This window comes from Monopterus albus, unplaced genomic scaffold (assembly GCF_001952655.1).
Source record: "Monopterus albus unplaced genomic scaffold, M_albus_1.0 scaffold33.1, whole genome shotgun sequence".
Lineage (NCBI taxonomy): Eukaryota > Metazoa > Chordata > Actinopteri > Synbranchiformes > Synbranchidae > Monopterus > Monopterus albus.
The window spans coordinates 1892406-1916383 of NW_018127913.1; the positions used below are offsets into that span (position 1 = coordinate 1892406).

Below are 23978 nucleotides of genomic sequence, written 5' to 3' on the forward strand. Positions count from 1 at the left end.
CAACATAGCCATCAAATCTTGTGGTTGTTGGAGACAGATTTAAAAAAGTAAAATTATGATGCTGTTGATGCTGAAATACTGACTTTAATGCCTAAAACTGGGTCAGACTTAAAATTCTGGATCCAACATTTCCCGTCATACAAGCAACTAAGTACTTTTTGGTAGACCCTTCATTTAACAATGGCCTAAACATCCAATGTCCAGTTTGTAACAGCCTGCTAAAAATGTAGTCCCCATAATTAAAGTATTGTCCCAAGAGTAATTTTCTCAGACTTGTCAAAAGATTCTCCAGAGTCATTATACAGCTACTCTATTTTCACACTTTGTATAGAACATATTTGTCATGGAAAATTTGTAGTCTTCCCACAAATAAAATCATCAATTCTGGCAGCTGTTAAGACAAGAATAGATTTTTATTTTGCACTTTCTACTTCTTTTCAGCCAGTCCAGCCTCTGAGCAATCAACATTTCAGTTAGCAGTGTTTTTAAAAGTTGTACTGAACAAGTGAATCAAGGTTTGGCAAAAGTTATGGTAAAGGTTGCACCATCAGCTATGACAAGTCTTCACAAACATGCATTAGCCTTGAATCCTGAATCACAAAAAGGCCCACAGCAACATTTAAAGGTAACCCATTTAATTAAATATAAACCAGTGAGGTAATAACAAATTTTAGTTAATGCACAAAAAGAGGTGGCTGTAGATTTCTATAAATTTATAAACAAAGTTTATATATTTACACAGTTGAGAAGATTAGCACAGTAGTTGGAAGTGTTCACATTGTAGAAAAGTCAACAGAAGTCTTCAATCTCCTGTTCCAGCTCCTAAACAAAGACCAGAAAAACACTATAGATTAGGAACATTTAGGAAAAAGTTATTGTCTAATCTATGTTAAAATTAAGTGTAATTAATACAGAATAACACTGGCAATATTACATGTTATGGGTTGATGTAATTATCAATATTCCATACTCCTCTTAGACAACACTGCTAAAATTAAATCTGGGAAAAGTAGAATACACTATGTTTTCCCCCCACTGAATTCTGTGCATAGAATCCATACCAAAAGCTTCGATGTGCACAAAAATGCCTTGAAAAGAAACCAGGATATTCAGGGTTAATACTGGGAGAAGGTGAGCCAGATTTTCCAAAATCTGCTACGTGATGCACCCTGGCATTTCAGTCACGCTGCACTGCTCCACAATGAGCAGGACCGAGTGTGAGCATAATATGGCCCGTACTTTGAGAATGTGGCAATAGGCCAGTGCCAGGCGCTCAAATGTTTAACTGTTTGAACAATGAATTACAGACCTAAATGGTTCAGATTTGGGTTGGCCTGTATCTTTCCAAACAGAGAGGGGTTTATGGAATATTTAGTGTGGAATTTCATGGTTTTCTACATTAATTTGCCATAAAATGTGATGTGATCGTCATCTAAGTCAAGCGTATTGACAAATATAATGCGCCTAATATAACACAAAAAAAAATTCTGATCTTTCATGTCTTTATTGAAGACACTCAACATTCAAAATGGTAGTGGAAAAAGTAGATGAACCCCTGGAATAGGAAAGCCACTTTCGGCTTTTCCCGTTTAGGGGTCGCCACAGCGAATTGTCACTCAGACAACTTGCATGTTGACATTTGGCACTTGTTTTACGCAGGATGCCCTTCCTGACGCAACCCTAACTCGAACCCGGGCCATAGCGGCGAGAGCGCTGTGCCTTAACCACTAGCCTACCAGGGACAGCTAAGTGAACCCCTGGAATAATCACTGTATAATCTGAGCACAGTTCACTACATCACCAGTCTCCAGAATGTTCATATGTAGTTCTGCACATTCTCTCGTCGTTTCTTTTTAATACCAACCTTTCACAGTAAGTGGTTTATGCATCTTTCAAGCCCCGCTATAAATCAGGCCCCCGAAACCTTTTGATTGTTTTCACAGACGTGGCTTAGTAACATCAAGGTTATTAGTTACAGTGAAAACTGCTACATTTGCTCATCAATACAATGCAATACTAACCTGTATTAGTGCTGATTTGTTGTAGTCTCGTCTGTGTCTATAGATGCTCTGACAGAGCAAAGCGTAGAGCTTTTCCAGCTTGTAGACCTCGTAGCCCTCAGTCTTGGTCACTACTCTCTCCAGTAGCTCCTGAAGAAATTAGGAGAAAAGGCAACAATAAGAGGAGTGACATGCAGAACACATTTTATAAAAGGAAGCAGAAGTCTGGCTAGTTATCTGGTGAGCTATTTAAAATTCTGGTGGTTAGAACAGCAGTTGAAATGTTTGCTAGTTCTAGTGACTGGTAACAATTAGCCTGAGCAGATGAAGGGTTGTGTTGGGTGTGTGGGTGCAGGCAAAGAGGGGGGTGGTTCTGGGACACTGGAACACACTGTTGAGCCTTCTTTGTGCCAAAACAGCAGTTAGTGAGAGGGTGCCCACCTGATGGCCCTGTAGACTTGCCTTCACTCCTACACCCACACACAACTTGTACTGGTGTTGGTGATACTATAGCTACTGACTCACTGGAATTGTTAATAGACTTCTTTTATTAGAAAATCTTGGTAGAACAGTGTCAGTGGCTGAACAACTGAGGACCCGACTCTCAGAGGTGACTGCCATCACAAGCCAGTTGGGCCACTGCTCAACCTGAGCAACTACAATGCAGATGGCAGATGCTGTTTGTCAAGCCACATGCAGTATCTGCTCTTTGCTTGGGTGAGGACAGGGTCCAGGGATGCTTTGTGCTAGGGGTAGGTTAGGTCTGTTTACTGTAGGGCTCTGAAGATTTATGACAGCATGACCTGACACCCCGCTCTTTGGGGCCAAATAATGGATAGACATTATTTAACTCATATACTGAGCTTCTATATGGATGCACTGCTGTTCTTTGGCATATTTGTGTATTATTGACTAGCTGAAAAACTTAATATGCTCCTTTGAGGAAACCTTAGCAGAGATGATTTAACAAAAAATGAGCCTAAAGTCATCTGATTTTTGGGGCTTCTATGAGAGAAGTCAAAATGCATCAAAACAATGTGACAGGTCATTATGATAAACCAGCATACGCAGACACCCACAGTATCCACACCTTTAATCGGTCTCTGTCCACCACTAGAGGAGGGGTTTCCTGGTCCAGGATCTGGAGAGCTCTGTCCAAATCGATCACTTGCTGCTGCAGTACAGCGTTCTTCTGAGCCCGAGTCATTCGCCTCACACTCCACTCTGACACAAAATGCATGCACACTAAAAATTTGGACCAGTTTAATAGATGACAGTCTGCTGACACAGTCACTCTGAGGCCCCAAAAGCATAAAGAAGCACTGTGACTGCACTAGTGATTTTCATTAGCAAAACATACGGTGGACTGAAGGTCAGCATTTCTCTTGATATTCTTTCTACAACACAAGTTCAAGAACTGAGTGTGAGACTTTGCTAGAATCCAACCTGTGTTCACATCCTCCTCTCCTCTGACAGCTGCAGAGGCATCTGCGGTTGAGGTTTCAGTTGCTTCCATCTCCACTGGCTCAGCATGGCTGTTCAGCTCTGCCTCATCTATTGTGGCTACCTCATTCCTGTCATCTGCCATTCTCACAGCCTGACACACCTCAGTCTCAGTTTCTATCAGTTTTTGGCAGCTAGTTTCACCTCTGTCCGCTGTGTTGGATTGTCCCAGTGCATCTCCCTCAGTTTCAGTGTGTCTATCCTTGTTCACTAAAATGGTTCCACTGTTCTCATCTCCCTCCTTTATTGACACTGTTTTGTTTGCTTCTGACTGATCTGTGATCTTTTGATCTTTTTCCAGCGCTTGGCTTCGACACAGATTAACTTTGTCTTCAGCAGCATAACTCTCCTCCTCGTCCTCTGGGCTGTCCTGCTGTCTGGTTCTGGGCCCAATACTACGCTCCTGGGCTTCTGCAGGCCCTGACTCTACATGTTCCTCCTCTCCTCCAGTCCCTTCATCACGCTCTGCCCCCTCATCCTTCTCAACCTCCTCTTCATCATCTCCATCATCCTCATCAGACCCTAACTGTGCGTCATCTCTGGACACATGAGGAGAGGAGCTTTTTCTTTTTGCCAACAAGCCAGCTGACCAGCGACTCTTCCGCCTTTTCTTCTTCTGGGCTGGAGGAACAAAAAGGAAATAAAGATTTACTTGTTATAGTTATTTTATATAAACCCTTCACTGAATGAAGTTTTTACCTGTGCTTTTAGGTGTTGTAACAGTAAACACATTTGTACTGGGGGTAGCAGCAGCTGTGGCTGGTTCTCCTTGCAGGTTCACATCAGTGATCTTGACGTCAGCAGGAGGTTTGGACTGTTTGGGAAGGACATGGTAGAAAGACGGAGCAAACTGGCCAGTGGAGCAGCCTGAGGTAGTCAAAACAAAGAAACTAGATTTTTTTATTGATTATATAACTGAAGGTCTGATGTATGTGGACGCAGCGGGCAGTCATAGTTTAATAACAACTAAATTGTTCTTGATAGGAAAGAAGTACAAGTGAACATGAAATTAAATATGGTAGTGAAATTATAAACAAACTGCTCAAGATACCATTTTCAAAATTAGTTTCTGAATATTAATCAGTCCAAGGTTGACTAAAATGATCTACACTTGTTAATATTTTACAACTGGGCTCCCACAGGAGAGTCAGAATTAAAGTAAGTTATCCATGAGACTAGATCAAAGTTAACCATGTGACATTTGCCTTCCACAGTAACACACACAAACACACGGAGCATTGACCTCTTCTGTTGCATGATGCTTTGATTTCCTCACAAATCTTCTCAAAATCTTCATCCAGTTCATCTCTAATGATTGCATGAACAGTGTCCTTCAGTGCACATGCTCTGTGGCGGATCTGACGGTCTGGAGGAAACAGGCACGCATGCACAAAACAAGATGACTGAGTTTATTTGACATTTCTTTCATCCTTTCAGACTAAATACAATCATAACAAAAAAAAGATGGAATAGTCACATTATCTAACCAGATACTGTAAGCATCAACACTGTATATGTGTTGTTCACTGTGTACCTGACGGGTCCCTGTCTGGGTTGTATTCAAGGGCATTCTGCCAGATGAGATCCACGTCCTCAAGGAACTCTTTCACGGTCCCGTACTGATGGAGGTCAATCTTAGAGAGGACTGTTGACAGGTCCATAGGCTTCTTGATCACCTCAGCATAATCTGGAACCTGAAAAACATGACAAAGACAAAGTATTAGTTGTTCACTGCTTTGCAGAGAAGCCAGTTATTTTAGATTTTAGAGTAGCAGTTTACAAATCGCAGTCATATCTCCACTCAGCTGAGATTTAAGGAAACAAGATAGACCACCTTCTAAGCCTGTTTAACTGCCTGATGGGACACAGTACAGCAGACATGAGTAAATCAGCTTCAAGTAAGGTGCTGTAAGGGATCAGATTAGGAGAGAACAGCATATAATAGAACAGCTACCTCATCTAAATCCACAGGCTTTGTAAAAGCCCTAAAGCGTTTATCTTGGGACAGACGGTTGGTGACATCACGCAGGAAGAGGCGGAGCTCCCTGAGTGTATCTTCCTCCTGCTCCTCCAGTTTTTGGATCTCCTCTTCTGTCAGCTCACGTGGAGGAGCGGGAGGGGCAACAGGGAGCACCTCCAATGCATGGAGCACTGAGGAGAGAAGAGGGTTAGTATATGAAAATGTCCTCACTACACACACACACACACACACTTCACACACCCTGCATGTCTCCATTTCTTTTATGCCATGGGTTTTTAAATCAGTAGTTTTAAATAATACACTACTGTGTGCTGACCTTGTGATCTCCTTTCATGCTCCATTGTCTGTTCTGTGCTTTTGGAAGCTTTTTGCCCACATATGACAAATAGGTTATGATGAGTAATAACCACACGGACACTAAATGCCCAAATAAAAATAAAACATCTCAACATAATGTACATTTTCATCCTGATTTGGTCCTTAAAAGGGTGATATTTTTTTAAAAGATATTTTGCTTTTTTTCCTCTGTGAACACATGAATCCTGAGTTTATAAAAGCTCATATCAACAAAATAAAAACTAACTTAGATTTCTCACCAGCTTTCTTTTTTGACACGGGGGCCTTGGTAGCCTGGTTGATGAGAAGGTCCTCAAAGAAGTTCCTTCTTTCTCTGCTGGTGGGAACCCGGATGTGGAAAACCTCCCCATACTCCACCCGAAACAACTCCTGAACCTGAGAAAAGACAGACATAACAGTAAATAAGACGTGCTTACTTTTTATATATTTTTTTTAAACTACTGTGCCCTCATGAATGACTACACTAAGTGAGCAGTGTCTTTCCATACTTCTGTGCCGAGTTGGTCATAAGGAAGGTTGCATGTAGCCAGCAGCAGTATAGGAGAGAAGGCTGGGATGGAGCCAAGCAGGCTCAGGAAAGTTGCTCTTAAGGCAGGACCGACAGTTTCCCACCACCGTCCGATCTGAGGGATGTACACGATACTGGGAGATGTCCGCTTGGCTTCAACAAAGATCTGCAGAATGTACAAAGAAACATTGTTATATGGTCTGGATTTGTATGTATGAATGGAGATAAATGACAGAGGATGATAGAGACTAAATGCATAAAGGAAATGTACAATTACATTAACATTAGTGTCCTGACCATACTATAAACTAATGCTGACACAACCAGTTAACTGATTTGACCAGTGGTTAGTAACAGTTTAAGTAAGGTAAAAACACCCTCGAACACACTTTCAGGTTGAAGCCTCTGAGGAGTGGTAAATGGACTGAACTTGTATAGCGCTTTTCAAAGCGTTACAAAGTGAGGGGGCAACTGTGGTTCAGTGGGTAGAGTGGCTGTCTCCCAACCGGAGGGTTGGAGGTTCGAATTACAGTGCCTGCAGAGCACATGTCGAAGTGTCCTTGGGTAAGACACTGAACCCCCAAGTTGCCCCCGATGGTTAGAGCCATTGGTGCGAGTTGGCACCGCAGATGGCTGCCTCGGTTCTGTACCAGAAACAAATTCCTTGTGTGTAACATACTTGGCCAATAAAGGTGATTATCCTTATCCTGATTAAAGTGCTTTACAAATTCACCCATCCACCCATTCGCCCACTCACACACACACACACACACACACACACAAGGTGCTGGGCCTGGCCATTGGGAGCAACTTGGTGTTCAGGGTCTTGCCCAAGGACACTTCAACATGTGGCCTAGGGAAAATGGGAATCAAACTACCAACTGGCTCTACCCCTGAGCCACAGCCACCTCAGTTGGGCCTTTGGTAATGTGTAGGATTTGTCTGCAGTACATATTTATCCCCAACATCCATGTTGTAAGGAGGTGGGGCCCATGAACTACAGTCTCTGTGGCAGCCATTTTGGCCAGTGAGGTCCACACTAAAGAACACACTGAATTTGACAAAGCTGCAAAATTACTCCTAGTCTACATCAGTTGTGTGAGGGCTGATTCATGGATCTCTGGGCTGTTCATGTGTCATAACCCATTCTTGTCAGTTACTAAATATCTCATTTACTTGAGCACAGGTCTCTTCTGGGACAGTTGCACTGGCTCCAAACAACACAGCTATGTCCAGTGTGAAGACAGTGAACTTCTCGAGAGCATGGAGGACAGCAGGAGCCAGGTGGGAGGTCTGACCTGCACCTGGTCTGCCCTCCAGCAGCAGCCTGGGGCGGTAGGACGTTGGGTGGCTCAGCACACTCCTACACAACAAGAGATAAGAGAGACCTGGTGAGGTGGAGGGTATCCTCAGATTTATTTTCAATAAATATTTCAGCGGCTCATTAAGTTGCTTAAATGATCTTCAAAAGATGGCTTGCAACACTTCATGTAATTCTGAGAAATTCTGTAAATACTTAACAAACCTGAAATAATGAGTAAACAGCTATAACTCCTGAGTAATAATCCTTCTTGAATAATGACTAACCCACCTGTTGAGGTTGAGGAGGCTCTTAGCAGCAGGTGTTCCGAGTTGAGAGTGAGGGGTCTGTCCGTTGGAGCAGACCCCAAAGTCCTCATCCTCACTGAAGATTAGGCCATCCTCAGACACACCACAGACCAGATCTGGAAATTAACTACAGCAGTTACTCCTGAGGCCCCAGAAGATGTTGGCAAATGAACAATCAACCGAGGTCTATTCTGTAATTACTTAATGAACACAGGAGAAATTATTTATCTAATTAAATGAAAGAATGCAGGACCATGAATGGAGCAGAAGAGGGCCAGACCAAATGAATGCACAACAGAACAAGAGAAAAAGTCAGAGCAGGACTGTACCTTGTTGTCTTTTCTTCGTTAAGCCCTGCTCAGCATGCGGAAACACTCTGCTGACTGTGTGAAGGATGTTCTGCAGGCTGGCGCTCAGCAGAGGACGAATAGCAGGTATCAGGGCCTTGGCTGGTGACACTATTGCTCTAAAAAAAAAAAAAAAAAAAAATCCCAATAAGCATTATGTATACTTAACAACCATATGTAAGAACCATGCCCAGGAGCCGTCAGAATAATGTGTACACTCAGAAAAATAAAAATGTACTGTGTGTCTCAGTCGTACCTCTGGGCGGCTGGTACCAGCTTGGACATGGCAGACATAAAGTCTTTGTTTGTGATGGTAATGGAGTCGACATCAAGTACGAGTTTTTGCGATGAGGAGTAAATTTGAGGGTAGCAACGCCGCAGAGCGCACAGAGCTGCCTCTGAACACACAGCTTTGATGTCAGCCCCACAATATCCTGCCAACAAAAGAAGCTTGTTGTTAATTGCCACTGAGATGACCAACAAACCTCAATCTGTAGTCCTGAGTGTACAAAACTTTGCGCAAGATTTGTCAGTATAAAGTCATGGATGAAGTCGCAGGCTAAATTTGTTTCTGAGATTTGCCATGATTCCGTTCCAGGACCATGTCATGCAGACACACTCAATAAAAATCTTTCTTGTTTATACCAAGTTATGTAGCACGGACAAATCTAATCTAAGGGGATTGTTACTTGTATTGCCCAAGTTTTGCAGCGTGTATTTTTCAAGCTTTTGGGGACCAAAGGCATCATTTTGTGCAGACGTACCAACACATTTGTCTGCCAGTTCCTCAAGAAAGGTGTCAGAGGGTGAAGGAGTCCACTGTCTGGTGTGGATCTTCAGAATGTCCTTTCTCGCCTGACACACAAAAACAAAGTCACAGCATTTCTATTCCAGATGCAATAGTCTGCAAAACCCCCTCTTCCCACATAATCAGCTCATTTGAAAGTGCATTCAGTTGCTGCTCTTGTTCTACCTAAAGGTGCTGCTCACTTTAAATTATGCAACAGTATAAACATCCACCAGCATGGTAATATAATCAATATGAAAGTCCATTTCGCGGATTCTTTGAAGAGCAATGTAAGAGCCGGCAGATTTTTAAAGAACCAAGTTTACATCTCAGGAGGCTGACGTGCATACAGAAAACCCAAAACCTACACAACATAGAAATGACATTATTCAACACAGCATCACGTTCCTGCTGTTTTTCTTTGTTTTTTGAAGATTTATGGTGATTTTCTTGCAACAATCATTTTCTCTTTTATAATTTCTATCAAGCACTGAAGTGCATGCAGAATTTTTCACCTCTCTGTCTGGCAGGCCAAAGAGAAACTCTCTGTCAAAGCGTCCTGGTCTTCTTAGTGCTGGGTCGATGGAGTCCAGTCTGTTTGTGGCTCCGATCACAACAACCTCTCCTCTACTGTCTAATCCATCCATAAGAGCCAGGAGGGTTGACACTATGGAACTACAGACAAAGAGAAAGAACACCTCTTCAAACTAGTGATGGGCTGATCCACCTTTTTTTTTTTTTTTTTAGTTTTGACCCGATTCCGATAGACAACTGCCAATTCCCATACAAGAACTCTTTCAATGCAATAAAACAATCAACACTAATAAACAAAGTATTACATATGAGTAATGATGGAAAAGTGCAACCAGTAGATGGTCAGAGGCAGGCCATAGATTTCATAATTTGAAGGGCACGGTCATTTGGCCTTCGATTTCATACATTTTCGGAGGGCACAAAGGCCTCTTGACTGGTCCCTAAGGTCGAGGCAAATGACACACTGTCTGTGTGTGTGTGTGTGTGTGTGTATGTATGAGTAGCTTATGTATGTATATAGCCTGAGCTGTAAAGTGTTTGCAGCATACGTGTTATGTGTAAATTAAAATACAGATGGTTGAGATGCTAGTAGAGTTAAAGGTAAATATGCAGAGATAGCATATTAACTATGCACCTTTATTATAATTTTGACAGTAAACTGTGTCATCTGTGCACAGTTAGACTCATACACAGCTCTGGTTGCTCTCTGCTGATATTGCCCAAGCTCACGGGTCAGAAAAATCACGGATGTATTAAGGAGAAAGCAGAGAGAAGGATGTTTAATTTCTCTTAACTACTCTAACTGGTGTAATTATACTGTTCTACCATCATGACGACAGAATGACCAGCATCACATGTAGCACTCTTAAAACTAAAAATAAATCTGCAGTATTTCAAATCTCAGAGGAGGCGTGGTACATTTCAACACTACATCTAACTATTTACAGTCTCTGGGTTTTCTTACAGTTTAGAGACAGAGCCAAATATTACACCCTTTGTTCAGCTCATATTAGGGCTGCATGACTAATCGCATGATGAGTGTAATACAGTATATATCCCTGTGTGATCTCAGTCCCACCTGACAATGATTCTGCTGTGTTTGCATTAGCAGGGAGACGCCTTGCAACAAACCAAGCGTTCTTTTCCTTGCTAAGATGCGTTAACCAGTAGCAGGAATGCATTACATCAATTTGTAATGAGCTGTAGACAGGAAGCAAATACCAATTCAAAAGCAAATCCAACATGTTTGGCATTGTGAGAGATATTCTGTGTCCTCCTGCAACTATTTTTCAAATGCTGTGCTGCCTGCCCTGTACACCTAGTGCTAAACAGAAATAAATCACCTCATGATTATTGCTTGTAATTGACTTCTTTTCCTGATACATACAAGAAAGTTGGCATAAAAAAATGCTACTTTCATAAATGTACAACTCAATTTGTTTTTAAAAAAAAGCACGACTTTCTAATAGGCTATCAACCAACAGTCAAGCCATAAAATGATCTGTTTGCATGACACACACAACTATTGTATACCTTGCATTCAACTGAGTAACACATTAGCTACAGTTGCATCCTAGTCCTTTACAATCCCAGGTGCTACACAACATTGTTCACACATGTGCTGTATAAAGAATGCAGCACATCTCACCTGTGGATCTGGTCCTGACGACTGGACCTGACTGGAGCCAGACCATCAATCTCATCGAAGAAGATGATGGACGGACGCATCTGGTATGCCTAAAAACAATTCAAAAGGATTTCAATCAATAACAAATTGTATTATCTTCAGAGCTGACATGATTATGGACAGGCATTAAACATATTCTAATCTACAAGTTAACAGTGGTGGAAAAAGTACTCAGATCCTTTATTTAAGTAAAAGTAGCAATACAACTGTTTCCTGCATTCATAATGTTACTTAAGTACAAAAATATAACCATCAAAACATACTTCAAGTACTAAAAATAAAAGTATTCAGTATACAGAACGGCACATTTCACATCCCTGTATATCATATTATTGTGTTATAATTACAGATACATTATATGCGTCATGTTTAATGTTGGAGCTAACTAGCTTATATGCATTTAATTTGAATTGCTGCTGGGTAGCTTGTGAATTTTCCACCACAGATATCTGAGGTCTCATCAGTTTACTGTATTCATTGTATTAATCTGGCTCTGAAAAGTAACTAGAAACTAAAGTTATAAAATAAATGTAGGAGTAAAAAGTACAATATTTGCCTCTAAAATGTGGCGAAATCAAAATATTAACAGAAAATGAAAATAACCAAGTACAGATACCTCAAAATTGTAATCAAGTATAGTACTTGAGTAAATACTTGAGTACTTTGTTACTTTCCACCACTGCAAGTTAATGTGTCAAAATACAGTGAGGCTGTGTTGGAGATAAATGTTTTCTGATTTACTTTTGATAATGGTTGTATCTGTTTTTTTTTTTTTTCCCAAGACAGACCAAAAAAACACAACAAAGGTGGCTGGAATCTTCATCCATCCCAAAAACTATGTTACACAATGATGAGGAGTTTGGTTTACCTGGTCAAACAGCAGGCGTAGCTGTCTCTCAGATTCTCCCACCCACTTACTGAGGCAGTCAGCTCCTTTCCTCATAAAGAACGACACCTTTCTTTCACCCTGACCACATTCATTGGCCAGTGCTCTGGCTACTAGGGTTTTCCCTGTGCCCGGAGGCCCATAAAACAAACAGCCCCTAAAGACAAGAGCAAACATAACAAAGACCAGTATTGGGGATGCTGTTAGTTCAACTGCCTACCCCAGAAAAGTTGGAGAGGAGAAAAGTAGTGAGAAAAAGGCACATAAAGAGTGGGGAAGCTAAATGTACAGCAGTAAATACACTTTGTAGACTACATTTTTCACTAATTTATACTCAAGGCCTACACATTTCTCCTGGTGCAGTGACATGTTTTATGCTCTCAGTGTTTTTATTGTACTTGTACAAATTTGGAAAAATGTAACTTTGTGGACTACAATCAAGATGGCCACGTCTGACTTTTGGCTCTTATCAAAAAAAAAAACCTTATTCAAACTATAGAACCACCAATGTAAAATGAATGCAAAACTGGTGACATTTTGCTCCCCCAATGCAAGTACGCCACCTACCTGGGTGGCTGTATCTTGAACCTCTCAAAGACTTCTGGGTAGAGGAGAGGAAAGACCACCATCTCCTTCAGCGCTGAGATGTGTCTACTCAAACCTCCAATGCTGTCAAAACGCACCTGGGTCACATCAAGCGTTACGTTAGGCTTGTTGTCTCAGATCTCTTTGGTAAATATGCTTCAAAAAGTGGAACTGTCAAATTCTTCAAAAACAATCAGGGTAGTCGTATGTTTGAGTTGTTACAGTAATGTGTACTGTCGTGTTTTTAAATGTGGCTATTTAATCGGACTACTCTGGAAATCTATATTGATGCATCTTACCGTCCTGTCTATGTGCATTGGGTCCACATCAGCGAGGCTGGCTCCAATCTTCATCCTGTCTTTGTGTATCCCCAGCAGGTCTTCTTTCACAAAGTTCATAGGTAGACATCTGCAGGAAAAGCAACACATTTATAGTTACCACTGCATGGAAATATTGTCTTATTATCACATAACAGGATGATGTGTTGTGACAACATGCAAAATGTTGCCATTAAGAGACTAAGAAGGTCAAAACAATAATCAAAAACTTCTTCTAAAGACACAAATGTGCAAGCTTTATACTCACCTACTTTTACTCTGCAGGAATTATCAGATAAACTACTGAACTAGAGACAGTGTACCAACCCATGTGCTGAAGAACACTGCTGTTTGTCTACCTGTACTTGTGCTGAATGACAGCTGCTGCTGCTCTCACCTGTTGACTGACCTGGTCCTGCTCTTACTCCTCCGTCGCTGGAATTTCTCATCATCTGAAGATGAGGAGGTGGAGTCACTGCTGTGGATGGCATGTCTCCTCCTGCAAGGCAGAAGGATGTTAAAAATGGTTTATTTTAAACAAAGAGATCCAACAGCATCAAGGTATGTCACTCTCTGCAACACAGGAATTAAAGCTAGTAAGTTAAAATATCAAAGTCCGGGTAAAGAAACAGTTGCTGAAAACATGAAAAGACAGAGAACTGTGTAGTGCTGAACTGTGGAGTTAGACCGTTTCATCATTTTTGAGTTCAGGATTTTTTTTTTGAGCAGGGCAGAAAGCTTGGCTTGATGGCGCGCTGGAGCTATCCTTAATATAAGCCCCCATAAACCATATTTCTAATCTCACTCTGGTTTTTGACTAAATGCTCCTGTAGATCCCTAGCACAGTAGCACCAGTTCTCCTGTTTGATCGCGAGTTACTACACCTACTACAGCCTACAGTTTGCTAGCTAGATAGAAATGCATATTTCCTACATGTTCTCCCTTAATACGTCCATGATAAGAAGCAGCACGTTTCCTTGATTTGGCTGGTTTCAGTGTCTTTGCCCAACACGCCCCCTGCACAGCACACCAGGAGGACTTGACTTACATATTCTCTTTGAAGGCTCAGTGTAATATACCAAGCACACATTATTCAAACCGTTTTAAAAGTGAGGGAAGCTTCTGATTACATGCACATAAATACCCAAAACAGTGGCTAAGAGAAATTCACCTTTCAACCAGTGAGTCTGTCTTTATCTGAACAACAAAGTGTGGTTCCCTGTCCACCATTCACAGAAATGTGCCACCACATTAGCACCACAGCACTAGCAGAGACAGACAGCGCCAAAAATAAACACCAAAAAAGACAAGTACTCACCTCTCAGAACTACTCCTGTGAGTGGGAGAAATCCAAAAATAAAAAAAAGAGGAATTTTTGGATGGATTTTCCAGTGACACTACTGTAGGTGTACATTTCTGCCCTAAGTTCTTTCTGTGCAACTGTGTGTATGAGCTATGAATAAGTAACACAGTGTAACAGCTGGCACGTGAACATGCAGCTTGTTAAAAGGCTCTTACATGATCGATAAGGCTATTGGTAAGCCTGAATGAGAAAAGAGAAAATGTATCTGTTACTATGTTATGATTACTAACATCTTTTCTGTTTCTGTAACAAGGGAACACTTGTATTATGTACAGACTTAAGAGCGATTATGAGGCAGTGCATTCTGGGTAGTGTATTAGTTACACCATTTTTGCTGAGTGCAACAGTATGCTGACCAGACAGCAAATGTTAGTGGGAAATCAGATCCCGCAATAGCAAAACACAGATTTCTCTATTTTCAGTCACAGGAAGGTGGTGGCTGGGCTGTCATACTAACCGGCTGGGTCCTCTCCTGTTGTAGGGGCTCCTGGGGGCCATGGAGCTGAATCTAAACCTGCGTCTGGTAGGAGATGTGTGGTGCTTGAAGTACATGCTGCGCTTCCTGGTCTCTCTGGGTTCTGAGAAAACATTAACACACCACAAACTGTATCAAACTCCTGATTAATTTGGCCTTAAAGGAAACACTGGGGACTTTCAGCTGCACGTGTCTACTTTCAAACATTTACAACAGCAGTGATCTTATGTTTTTATTGCCATTTATTTATTGCTATGAATGCTAGGGCACTGTTGCAGGGTAAGAATCCTTAACTCCTATCCCTTAAAGTTAAGTTAGGATTATTGCATACATTTTATCATTTGAAGTAATAGAGAACTGTCTCAAAATACATGTCTGTGAGTATCTACAATAAGGCTAAAACAGGCATATTCAGGTATCCATATAGATAATACATTTACCTCATTGCATTTAGGACAATGGCAGATCTGAAGTGTTTAAAGCCTTTCATAAGCTGGCACATCTACCATTTAAACAACATGAATCAATAAAGTGAACAGTTTGAATAGTTGTACCATCCTGTGGGGCCTGGTAGCGAACCACAGTTTTTCGCTGCCGAAAGTCATAACGCCTCTGGTTTTCTTCTTCCTCATCCTCATCATCTTCCTCCTCATCTTCTCCATCATCTCCCTCCTCTTCCTCTTCATCGTGATCATCCTCGCCCCTTTCTGTGAATTGGGGGAATAGGATAAGAGGTAAGAGCACAGCAAGCTACAGCTGCTGTCTAAATCTAAATACAATTTGTATTTATTATTAGCATTGCTTTAAATTACTTTCACAATAAGGGAGCGCTTGGTCTCATGCAGCTCCGTGCTAACATTGTCATGTGAGACTGAAATCGCACAGGGATCTAAATCGCACTCACAAAACAATTGATCGTGCAGCCCTACTGGTAGCTTAACATAACTTGTAGTATTGGTAACTTGGGGCCCTCAGGGGTACAAAACTGAATTATCTGCAGTATTAGCAGGATCCAGATCACCTTGGTTCTCCTTCTCGGTGGCTTTACTCTCCACATTTTTCCTCAGTGACCTTTTCATCCTGTTCTTAGTGTAAACACCCAGCTGTTCAGAGGAGACAAGTCAAATGCTGATTAACTCACAGTTTTGATTTTTTTTTTTTTGGTTTGTCAGCTTGAAAAGGAAAATGTGAGGTTTCCTTGTTGAGGTTTTTACCTCTTCTTTAGTGTCTCTATCTCTGCTTCTCACTCTACATCTCATCTTGTGCATGTCGTCCATCTTCTGGAGGACAGCTTCAGCAGTGCTGAGGTTAAATCAGAGGAAGAACTTCTTAGATTTCATCAAAGCTTGTCTCTAAGTTAATAAATCATTACCTTTAAACTTAGCCTGAGATAGTACTGCAGCTTTATTTTCAACTGAAATCATAGTGGAAGTAGAAACCACAATCACTGGAGTGAATGTTGCTGAGCTCACTTGGTGATGAGGCGGTCGTATAGCACCGACTGGTTGTGGGAATCTAGTTTGTATCTGGTGATTCGAGAACTACGTCGCACGGACCGCTCCTCTTCTTCCTCTTCCTCCACTTCTCGGCTCTGTAGGTTAAAGCGGCTCCTCTTAGGAGTGGAAGACCCCTCCAGTTCATCTGGAACATCTGGGGCACCAACAGAAGCCCTTTAATTACCCTGTTAGAAACCTCCTACAAATACATTTCTGTTTAACATGGTTCTTGTTCCATGTAGCCTAAGCCTGCAAGTGTTCTATGCAAAGACTGTAGCAAACTACACCTGCTTGCTGCTTGCCGCTGGATGCTTTCCCCTCTCTCTGCAGCCTGGAGGATTTCCTGAAATCACAAAGAAGAATTTAAGTCCTAACTTACTTCATTATTTTCTAAACATGCTGTTTACAAAACTATGTTTTGCAAAAATGTGAAATAGCTGCACTGTAGAATTTACATTAGGTTTGGTATGATGAGGCATGATGCGGCATCACAGGCATGTGGCTAACAGCAAAAGTACAAACCTAAAAAGATCATGCCAGGTAATTACTTGACATCCAAGCTCAAAAGAATATTTTAAAACCACTCTTATAACACTGAGTCAAAAAGCCTGAACCCTGTAGGTTTTGCAGAGATCTAGCAGTGAAAATCAAAAATACATAATACTAAGTAGAAATGGTCAATGCCTATAAGAGGAGCCAGGGAGCATGCATTTTATTTATGCCTGATGCACAATTAGGGAGTTTCAAACCAAAATGCGTTTGGCTTTACTACAGTGGCCCCTGAAACGGTAAAGTCAAACATATGAGTAAACAATGGATGTGGCATCCACATCATTATTCACATAAGCCCACTTGCTTGCATGCTGTGTTTATCTGGGAGATTACACATTTTATCCACTAGGTGGCAGACGAGGGTCTAATCATCCTTGGCGAAAAGCAGAATATCTTCCTTTCAACTTTTGCACACCATAAACAAAAACCAAAACAACACTTGAGGTTACAATATTGTTGATGTTGAGATCACACCGCAGCAGTGTATCTGGTATGTTAGCTAGAAAAGCCTTTTGAGTTTCTCTTCGAAGCTTTTCAGCATTATAGGAGTGATTTAAAACTGCAGCTTAATTTACTTTGTGTAGCCTGGCAGTCACACCCAAAGCTGCATCTCGCAGATGTGCAGCATTAATTTTGAACACATCACACGCAGGGCCATGATGTACACACCAATGCATGGTTAAAAGCAAGAGGCTTTGGTGTTTGACCAGTTTTCAACATTTAATACTTAACCATGCAAATCTGCAAGTGAAGCATAACTGCTTAAACACCGCCACAAATACTTAAATGTTATGAGACGGTCCTGCATCACCTGGTGCAGCATCCTGCAGGGGAGCTGGTCTTCAGGTCAGCCTCAGCAAACTTGACCTCCAGTTTAACTCGCTGTCCTCTGGTCCTCAAAGAGTGATGGAGACGGCTGCCGACCTCCTGCTTTGAACCAACATGTCCCTGGAACGGTCATCATCATGTCACATCATCAGTTTCTCATTTACAGTACACCTTACATTTGCCATGGGCTGGGATGAACAACATTTATTTTATTCTCTTCCAGATCTGACCAACATTTTAGTGCACAGGATTCACATCTAAAAGCCAGCTACCATACAACTGTCCACTTCACAGTGCCTACAGTGTCAGTAGGAATGTGAAGCAAACTGTGTTAACATCATGACGAATCAGGTGTCACAGTGATTCTGTTTATTTGCTTCAGCTATATTTTACAGTGATCCTAGACACATACATTAAAAACTTACCTTAATAGGAATTAATATGGATTATGTCTGGTTTAACATCTAAAGACAGAGACACTGTCATGACTACAAAGCTGCAGGCTTGTTTCATGAGCAGCAAAGGTCACATTCAATTCAATAAGTTATTGTAACTTTCATCACACACTTTCAGTGCATGTGGAAGCGAGCTACCGTTCTCCCTTCATCATAATGCTCAATACACAGTCACCCTTTTAAACCAAAACAAAACAATACACACATTAAAAATACAGTGACAAACACAGCAATTATCCTTAGTGTTCTTCACTCACCAAACCACTATGGTCGTTACAAACGAATCAACAAATGTCCAACACAGAGGCGAATTTCAGTCAATTGTTAGACAGATTTCCCACAAGGTTGTCAAAGTTGTTACCGTCAGTTGGCTTAGCTCGTTAGAAAACTAGCACATCAAAGTTGCATGCAAAGATCATTTATCCACCAAACAAACTGTAATCTAGTTATCTAGCTAACCATCTGACTAGGAGTGTGTTCTTACATTCGCCGTGATGATTTCAGGACTGCTGAAGCTGTCATCCGCAGGCCGGGAGGAACGGGTCACCCGGGCGGACTTTCTCTGCGCCGCGGGAAGCAGCGACAGAAACTCGGAGCTTGTATTCATCTCCAGCGCGCTCCTCGTCGGAGTTGTCGCCACCACCTCCGCTCCGACACTGCCGCTGCTGCGTAATATCACCATCTTGACTCCAACCCGACCTTATACCAGCACAATCGATGAATGATCAACCTCTACTATGCCTTAAAATGTCCAACATCTACGGTACCGCCAACACAGCGTAAACAACGGCAAAGATGGACCAGCTGATACACACAAGATCCCCACTAAACCCTTGATTTCTGGCGCCATAAACGTCATCGGAGGTTATGAGGTCAGACGGTAGGAGCTGCCGCAACGAAAAATAGATTTGTTAACAAAATTGTTGGGTCAAACTTTAAGAGTTTTCCTTATTTATTTTCATGTCCTCGACAATGCTGAACGTTTGAAAGCGGACTGTTACTGTCATTACCGTATAAGGCATTAGTTGTTTAAGCACAACATAGGCGGATGGATATGCATAGAATGTTAAAAGGTGTCCCGGTGTACGTTAGAGCGCGCTTCTCTTCCTGGTCTAACCCGCGCACTAGCTCGTGGCCTGAGCTCATACGTACACAACTGGCTTGATAGCACGTTCCCATTTTACACGTTTAACATTAAAACAGCTTCCATATCAGATTCCATTTCCAAACAAAGCATATTAATTTAAGACAGAATGAATTTCAACTCAATCTTTTATTTGAATAAGTGAGAGATTACAGAAAGAAAATACAAACACTTCAATTGTTTCTGCCTGAAAAAGTACATTGTGTAAAACAACTGTACAAGCAACCATATTCTGACTGGAATATCTCTAAACTTACCACTGAATCCTCTGGTTGCTTCTGTTTGTTTATTCTCTTTCCTAGTGTGTTTGAGGGACTGAAGAAATGCCCTCAGGATCCATTTATAGTGACAGGCAAAGACATTTTAGATCAACCGGTTACATTGCCTGTGTGGTAGTAATGAAAAATACAAACTGAGGGATTCAGTGGAAGATTTGAGATTTCACCGTTAGAGCCCACATTTCATATGCACAATAGCCAACTGCCACATTTCACTGTACCACAGTACGTGTTAGTTACGTGATGACATGAGTCAGTCTCACAGCCACTGATGGATTTTATTCAGTGCAGCTGTGACACACCCAGAGGCTTTCTCTTTAAGTAATTATATTTGGGCAATGTCACAAACAGACTATCATATTAAAAAATCTTAAATTTAGTCAACTAATGAAAAGCATCCCCAGGGAAAGAACAAACTGGCCAGAACACAATGTGGCCAAACTATCTGAATTACTCTGTGGTTTATAAAAAAGCATCATGAGACTGTTGGCTACTTTGCTGCCATGTCTTAGTCTTGAAATGTGGCCACAGAGACCCATCACCAGGCAGGGAATGTTCACGCAATAGCAGCCAGGTAGTCTTTCACCTCCGCTGGGGTGAGTCTTTTGAAGCCAGCCTCGTTGCAGATCCCCACCTCAATGTTCTCCTCTGTCATCTGACCCTCAAAACTCTCCTGAGACACAAACATAGAAATGTTTAAATAAAAGGTGAAACACTAACACTGAAGTCAGATTCCAATGTTTTTGGTATTTTTATAACCAACAATATACCTTCAGTGTTAGGATGGCTGTGTGGATGGCATCTTCCAATTCCAGATCATTGTTATACCTGGAGATTGAAAACAAAGTGGTCATTTACCAATTTGTGCAGTGTGAGTCAAGTACCACTGTAACAAGTTGAGCTCTCCCAACCAAACAGCTCAAATCTGTGCATTATATCTCTAAATTATACCACAACACAGTCTTTTCACACCTGAGTCTTTATCATTGAGCTAGCAATACAGCAAGTACGAAGGTCAATCAACAAATCATAATCCAAATCCATACATTTACAGTGTGCAATATAATTCCATTATTCAAAGAGCTCCTCAAATAGCAAACCCTTACCTTTTCTCAAGGAATGTTTTTCCATTAACATAGTTCTTTCCCATTGCTGTGGCTTTCCATGCAAAATATGCACCCTGTCAATCAAGAAAAATGAAAAGCCTTTAGGACAGTGGGAAAGTTATGCTTTTGATAGCCAAGTGTTATTTTTTACATTAATCAAATCACTGCTAAATCAAAGAGACTTCCAATCAGACAGATATAGATGTTATAGTTAAAAGGATTTGGGGAGGGTAACAGCATTGAAGCAAATGACATTTTTGGAATATGTACCGTAGGTATTATTTTATCTAAGATCACATTATTACAGCAAGGCAGGGCTACCCAGCTATCAAAGGTTTAAGAATTAAAAAAAAATATAGAACTTAATAAAAAGAACAACAACTGAATTATAGACAGTGTTTTTTCAGCAAACATGAAAATGAGTTTTGAGGGGTACATACAGAGGGGTCTGACTGGAACAGGTAGGGGTGATCTTCATCCCACCCAGCTATCAGCAATGACACCCCAAAGGGACGCACTCCACTAGAGGAGAAAACAAGACAGATCCAATCTAAGAACTCTTAACTTTATACATCTTATCTATGAGATACAATGGTGTGAGCATGTGTGTATCCATGTTCCTTTCCTAATACCCACCCAGACTGTGTATACTCCTGCATTACAGAGGCCACTCTCTGGACAAGCTGCCCTGTGGGGATCGGTTCCTGGTAAACCAGGAAATACTGCTGTGCCAACTTCCGGGCCCGTCGCACTAAAACCCTGCAAGGAGGACACAACCTGTTAACTCACATATAAAAAAAGCTTAAGTAGTCCTACAAACTGTGTGATGTCTTCTGGATGTTTTTTTTTTTTTTGTACAAGCAGAGCTAACAAATCCTCAATGACATGAATATGTTAGGTGCTCATGGCCAGAAAGCACAAAACTCATAAATGTCATGTGTTTTATGTGAACATGGTTTGTTCACAAATATGGATACATAGTTGCCGGCAATGCTTGGCCTCTGATGAAGCTGTAGTAGACAAGCACAGTGTGCTTGTCTGCTGAGCCAGATCTCATTCACAATAAACAGCATCCAAATCGCTGCCCCAGCTTTGTGAGTCCATATGTGTGAACAATCTGTTAGGCTTAACACACCAACACAAAGGAAAAATTATCACATAAGAAAAATCCCACCATAGGGTGTCAGTAGTACAAACTGGCTACCACCAATATGTTTGGTGTCTTATATTACAAATGCTGCAGGTCAAAATCTGATGTCAGACATCATCATCATCCAGCTGTCTGGAAAGTCAAACTTCAATCCAAAAACTTAACAGTATGATTTGCCAAAATTGCCCAAAATTGATAATATTCAGTCTGTTGAATGGTTAAAACATGCCAACCTTTATTTACCACTGACCTGATAAGACTAGGAATATTGTTGTTTTAACTACTTGTGAACAATGGAAGTGCAATCCATTTTCCATCCTCTATAGTGCATTTTCAGCTGTTGAACATCACAGAGAAATATTTTTTGGCTAATCTCAGAAAAGAATCCCCAAAGTGCAGGTTTTTCCTTTTAATACCAAGCAGACAGACTCCCCACCTATAATCAGGCCCCATGCCGCTGTAGACCATGCCTATGTGTTTTGTGATGGGCTCCACTTTATGGACACTCTGCTCATCATACAGGATGGACTTTTGTTTCTTCTCTGTCGCCAGGACAACTCCATTGGAAGCTGAAAATCAGAGAATATCCCCAATTAGTGTCTTCACAAATTCCAGTTTCAACTGGGTCATGTCATGCCATTGTCCTCTGCACCTGCAATATATCAGAAACTGTTCACAGGCAGCAAAGTGTTGTTGTGGTAACGTAATGCATGCAAATGAAGTTTTTGCACCTTTGCTGACAAGAGCATCCTCTGTTAACAATCAGACATCAAAATGGTCTGGCTTATAATACAGTAAATTTTATTTTTAAGCATTTTGCTCCTTTTATCAACAACACAATAATCTTCTATAGGTGGGTTCACTTTGGCTCCAAAACCCAAAGTTTAATATGATCCCCAGATACCTTTGATGCCAACTGAGGGAGCTCCGGCTGCTACAGCTGCCAGGGCATATTCAATCTGAACCAGTTTCCCCGAAGGGCTGCAGGAAGAAACACAGAATGTGCCCTTAATATGTTGTCAGCCAGAGGTGAAGTCGACTAAATTAAAATGCTACTACAATAACTAACAGTCAACGTAATCGGAAAATAAACATAATGTATAATAAGCGACAACTAACAAATACGAAACTGAAAGCAAAGGCTAAAACAACTGACTCATCTGCGCTATCTTACTGCTAGCTACTCATGTCTCTAACGGGATAGCATGTAAAACTAACTTATTTCGGACTATTCAATATTGTGTCACAGAATAATTATTCAGCACGTGTTATTATCAATATCAGAAGCACTAACTCTCTTGTTTGTTTCATTTAAAAACCTCTTAGCCGCTATGCTAATAGCTAACATTAGCAGATTCGTTGCACTATGCGGCAATGACCGTGCATCAGCTCAACAGCTCCCATACCTTTTTTCATATCAAATAAGGTAACCATGTACACATCTCATGAAACTGTTATTCAATAACAGCCAACGCAAGCTACAAGTGTAGATCACTTTTTAAAAGTCATGACAATTTTGACAAAGTTTACCTAAATGTGGTGAGGGAGAAACTATAGCCTCGCTCCGCCATCTTGTTCTTCTTCTTCTGCGCTACGATCACTCGAGACAAGCAAATCCACCTCAGAGTGTGTACTGCCACCTAGAATGGCTGTGCTCAAAACGAACAACCAAACCAAAAAATCTGGTAAATATCCGTCTATTAGGTCGGGCCTTGAGCCAATTACAGCTTATATATTGAAAAAAAAGAAATAAATGAATGAAACAGTCTCCCCAGTGTTAGGTATTTTTAGTCAGATAGATATTGGATAGATACTTTATGTATTAGAAATGTTTAGTGGAGATAGGATGTCTAGTTAGACTGTTAAATGCTTAGTCATGCTTATGAGTTTCTACAGGGTACATCTAGTCAAGGATAACTAGAGAGAAGAGTTGATGACTGTCAGCAGACAGGGTGTTTAATATTATTATTATGACGTGTATAACTGTAGCCTTAGCCATAATATGTTCTTATGTTTAAGACACGACATGTT

The 23978-nt window shown here is 41.1% G+C and overlaps 2 protein-coding genes across 4 annotated transcripts; both read right to left on the bottom strand.

Moving 5' to 3' along the window:
- Positions 1–394: 394 nt before the first annotated feature.
- On the bottom strand, positions 395–19286 carry atad2 (ATPase family AAA domain containing 2). 3 transcript variants are annotated; one of them, XM_020597208.1, is made up of 30 exons: positions 18754–19286; positions 17798–17934; positions 16722–16777; positions 16411–16588; positions 16153–16240; positions 15960–16041; positions 15493–15645; positions 14921–15041; positions 14419–14433; positions 13510–13599; positions 13083–13191; positions 12766–12881; positions 12181–12355; positions 11274–11362; positions 9607–9766; positions 9069–9159; positions 8561–8738; positions 8287–8423; positions 7941–8073; positions 7526–7712; positions 6330–6515; positions 6081–6216; positions 5458–5654; positions 5038–5197; positions 4747–4869; positions 4203–4370; positions 3447–4124; positions 3091–3224; positions 2022–2150; positions 395–822 (listed from the first exon to the last, which is right to left on the bottom strand). In XM_020597208.1, the coding sequence occupies exons 1-30, from the start codon at positions 18949–18951 to the stop codon at positions 790–792; spliced, it is 4437 nt and encodes a 1478-aa protein (XP_020452864.1). In that variant the 5' UTR covers positions 18952–19286; the 3' UTR covers positions 395–789. The 3 variants fall into 3 exon arrangements, with proteins under 3 accessions (XP_020452864.1, XP_020452863.1, XP_020452865.1); XM_020597207.1 differs by having other exon boundaries at positions 13498–13599; positions 18754–19285; XM_020597209.1 differs by lacking the exon at positions 14419–14433 and having other exon boundaries at positions 13498–13599; positions 18754–19285.
- Positions 19287–20185: 899 nt separating this feature from the next.
- Positions 20186–23617, bottom strand: psma2a (proteasome 20S subunit alpha 2a). The gene is made up of 8 exons (XM_020597210.1): positions 23478–23617; positions 22852–22928; positions 22384–22516; positions 21434–21556; positions 21238–21319; positions 20798–20871; positions 20462–20519; positions 20186–20364 (listed from the first exon to the last, which is right to left on the bottom strand). The coding sequence occupies exons 1-8, from the start codon at positions 23516–23518 to the stop codon at positions 20248–20250; spliced, it is 705 nt and encodes a 234-aa protein (XP_020452866.1). The 5' UTR covers positions 23519–23617; the 3' UTR covers positions 20186–20247.
- Positions 23618–23978: the final 361 nt, after the last annotated feature.

What these genes read in the sequence shown, in the direction of transcription:
- atad2 (XM_020597207.1), bottom strand. Translation starts at nt 18,951, where the DNA reads ATGGTGATATTACGCAGCAGCGGCAGTGTCGGAGCGGAGGTGGTGGCG. An exon ending in CAATGCACATAGACAGGACG is followed by an intron (nt 12,882 to 13,082) that starts GTAAGATGCATC and finishes GATGTGACCCAG; the next exon opens with GTGCGTTTTGACAGCATTGG. An exon ending in TTCAAGATACAGCCACCCAG is followed by an intron (nt 12,356 to 12,765) that starts GTAGGTGGCGTA and finishes TCTTGTCTTTAG; the next exon opens with GGGCTGTTTGTTTTATGGGC.
- psma2a (XM_020597210.1), bottom strand. Translation starts at nt 23,518, where the DNA reads ATGGCGGAGCGAGGCTATAGTTTCTCCCTCACCACATTTAG. An exon ending in CAGGAGTATACACAGTCTGG is followed by an intron (nt 21,320 to 21,433) that starts GTGGGTATTAGG and finishes TTTCTCCTCTAG; the next exon opens with TGGAGTGCGTCCCTTTGGGG. An exon ending in AAAACATTCCTTGAGAAAAG is followed by an intron (nt 20,520 to 20,797) that starts GTAAGGGTTTGC and finishes TTCAATCTCCAG; the next exon opens with GTATAACAATGATCTGGAAT.